General features: G+C 56.0%; 1 protein-coding gene across 3 annotated transcripts in view; it reads left to right on the top strand.

Annotated features, from left to right (window-relative positions):
* Nucleotides 1-555: 555 nt before the first annotated feature.
* Nucleotides 556-2,500, top strand: part of LOC142882254 (glucocorticoid receptor-like) — a 25,523-nt gene continuing 23,578 nt past the window's right edge. For 2 of the 3 annotated variants that reach the window (XM_076016877.1, XM_076016878.1), the window contains exons 1-2: nt 556-1,199; nt 2,205-2,500. The exon at nt 2,205-2,500 is cut by the window's right edge and continues 771 nt beyond it. In XM_076016877.1, coding sequence (XP_075872992.1) covers nt 2,205-2,500 — 296 coding nt within the window. In that variant the 5' untranslated portion in view covers nt 556-1,199. Of the gene's footprint in view, nt 1,200-2,202 lie in introns of all 3 variants that reach the window. The other variant, XM_076016876.1, reaches the window with a different exon arrangement.

The following is a 2,500-nucleotide window of genomic DNA, read 5'->3' as shown; positions in this document are numbered from 1 at the left end:
CGCTGTGAGGGAGGCAGCGTCAAGCTGGCGCGCACGCTGCTGCGGGGGCGGAGCCACACAACGGAAGTTGTCTTCTTCTTCTGCGCTTCCAAAATAAAACACCCATCAAAGTCCCAGAGAAACTGGAGGCAACGGCACCGCCCCGCCCCCCCAATCCCACTGGCCCTCTGTGATGTCACCAAGGGCGCCCTCTCCAGCTGCCTTCCTTTGGCCTCCTCCTTCCAAACAGCTGGAAGTCGTGTGTACACGGAGAGGAAACATTGAACTCATTGAAAAGAAATAAAGAAATAAAATGCAAAAGTTGAACGGAAAAACAACAACAACAACAACAGTAATAATATTAATAATAATAATAATAATAATATTAATGATAATATTAATAATAATAATAATAATAATAATAATAATAATAATAGTAATAATAGTAATAATAGTAACAGTGTTTAATACTTCTCGAAGAAAAGAATAAAACAAAAACCCCGTGAAATATTTTATTTTGAAGGACGGATTGGACGTTGTCGTGCTGCCGCTGGTGAGTGTGACGTCACCGCTGCGCCTGGCCGCCATAGCGCGCAGAGTTCCGTGCCGAGCGGAGGGTCAGCGGGATCTCTTATATAACTTCTCCTCCTACCGCTCCTCCTGCCGCTGCTCCTCCTCCTGTCGACTCCTCTCGACTCCTCCGCCCGATTCCTGTCGACTGGAGCCGAAAGAGACAAACAAGAAGAAAAAGAAGAAGAAGAAGAAGAAGAAGAAGAAGAAGAAGAAGCGAGAATAAGCGTCGGAATCAGGATCGAAGATCTCCTCCGGCTCCTCCTCCTCCTCCTCCTCCTCATTTCTTCTTCTTTCTCATTTTTTCTTCTTCCGGGCTTGTTTTTTTATCCGCGCGTCGCCAGCCGAAAGTTCAAGTGCGCGCGGCCGGATCACCGCCTGACATGTGAGCGATGCGCCGCCGCGCTGGAACTAGTCCGCCCGTCCTGCCGTGACCTTTGACCGCTAGCTGCTCCTGTGAGTCAGGACCAGGACCAGGACCCGGATCCGGACCCGGACCACTGCCACCTCGCTGGTGTTGCTCTACTACTTGTTGTTGATCTCCTCCCTGCTGGAGCCACTTCCGGCCGCCAGGGGCGCCGGGACATGAGCTGAGTGCTGCTGCGCAGTGATCTCACCTGGCTGAGCACCGCCTGGCACCGCGCGCGCAGGTAGGAACTCTCTGCCTGGGAGTGCGCGTGTCTGACAGCGACAGAGGGCGTGTGCGCGCGCGAATGCGTGTGACTCTGTGTGTGTGTGTGTGTGTGTGAGAGAGAGAGAGAGAGAGAGGGAGTGCGATTGCGCGTTTATGAGTGCGCGCGCGTGTGCGAGAGTGCGTGCGCGTATTTTACTCCCCTCAGTTTACAGGCGTGCGCGTGTGCCTGCGGCAACGACCAACAGGTTGCAGCGGCGCGTGCGCGCGCGTGTTTCTCTCAACTTTGGACAGCGATCCGCCAATCACTGCGAGGGGGCGGGGCCACAGTGGCGGGAGGGGGGGCCTGGGGGGGGGCGTGACTAGAGCGAAGGAGGAGGAGGAGGAGGAGACCAGAGGGGCTCGGCAGCTGCTGCAGGTGTTCGGGCTCGCGCATGTCCCGGCGGAGGAGAGGCGCGCGCTGCTTGGCTCGCACGCAACACGGTTCAACATCATGGCAGCCCTCGGTGACGCACACCCTTCCTGCTAATGATCATTTAGAACTGATGAAGAAGATGATGAAGATGAAGATGAGGGCAGCTGGATGAGACCACTGGACAGCAGTGAGGGGGGGGCAGGATATTTATCCACCAAACTCTTGTTAAAGGGTTGAAAGGGAGACGGCGGCTGCTGCTGCTGCAGGCGCCTCAGTCACATGTACAAACAAACAAGCAGCTACAAATTCCCCTCCGATTTTCTAAACAGGATTTAAAACAACCAGCATAAAGAGTCCCCCCCCCCCCTGTGTGTGTGTGTGTGTGTGTGTGTGTGTGTGTGTGTGTGTGTGTGTGTGTGTGTGTGTGTGTGTGTGTGGGCGGGCGCTCCTCCAGTTATGTCATGTATGTTATGTAACGTTGCTCTACATCAGCTGCAGCTCCGCTGCCCTGAGATCTGCTGCAGGAGAGAAACCTCAGTAGCGCTCAGTGTTGTTGTTGAACAGGCTGACCTCTGACCTCTGACCTCTCCCCCTCCCTCCCTCTCACAGATGATGGATCCTGGCGGCCTCAAGCTCGGCGCCAACGGAGATGACGGCCTGGCCTTGGTGGAGGCGGCGGTCCGAGACGTAGCTGCTGCTGCTGCTGCTGCTGCTGCTGCAGCCGCTGCTGCTGCTGCTCCGCCACCAGGAGCCGCCAAAGAGGTGGGCGGAGAGCAGCAGCAGCAGCAGCAGCAGCAGCTGAAGGAGGGGGGAGCGAAGCTGCTGCTGGTGCAGAGACAGGAAGTGGACCTGGCGGCGCTGGAGGAGCACCTGCTCACACACAACACGGTGGACATGGAGCGCAG

The sequence above is a fragment of the Nelusetta ayraudi genome, unplaced genomic scaffold (genome assembly GCF_046127955.1).
Source record: "Nelusetta ayraudi isolate G7.1 ecotype Tasmania unplaced genomic scaffold, CSIRO-AGI_Nayr_v1 ptg000239l, whole genome shotgun sequence".
NCBI classification, from domain to species: Eukaryota; Metazoa; Chordata; class Actinopteri; order Tetraodontiformes; family Monacanthidae; genus Nelusetta; species Nelusetta ayraudi.
The sequence above is the reverse complement of the archived record's forward strand: the minus strand, read 5'-3'. Positions and strand labels throughout refer to the sequence as shown.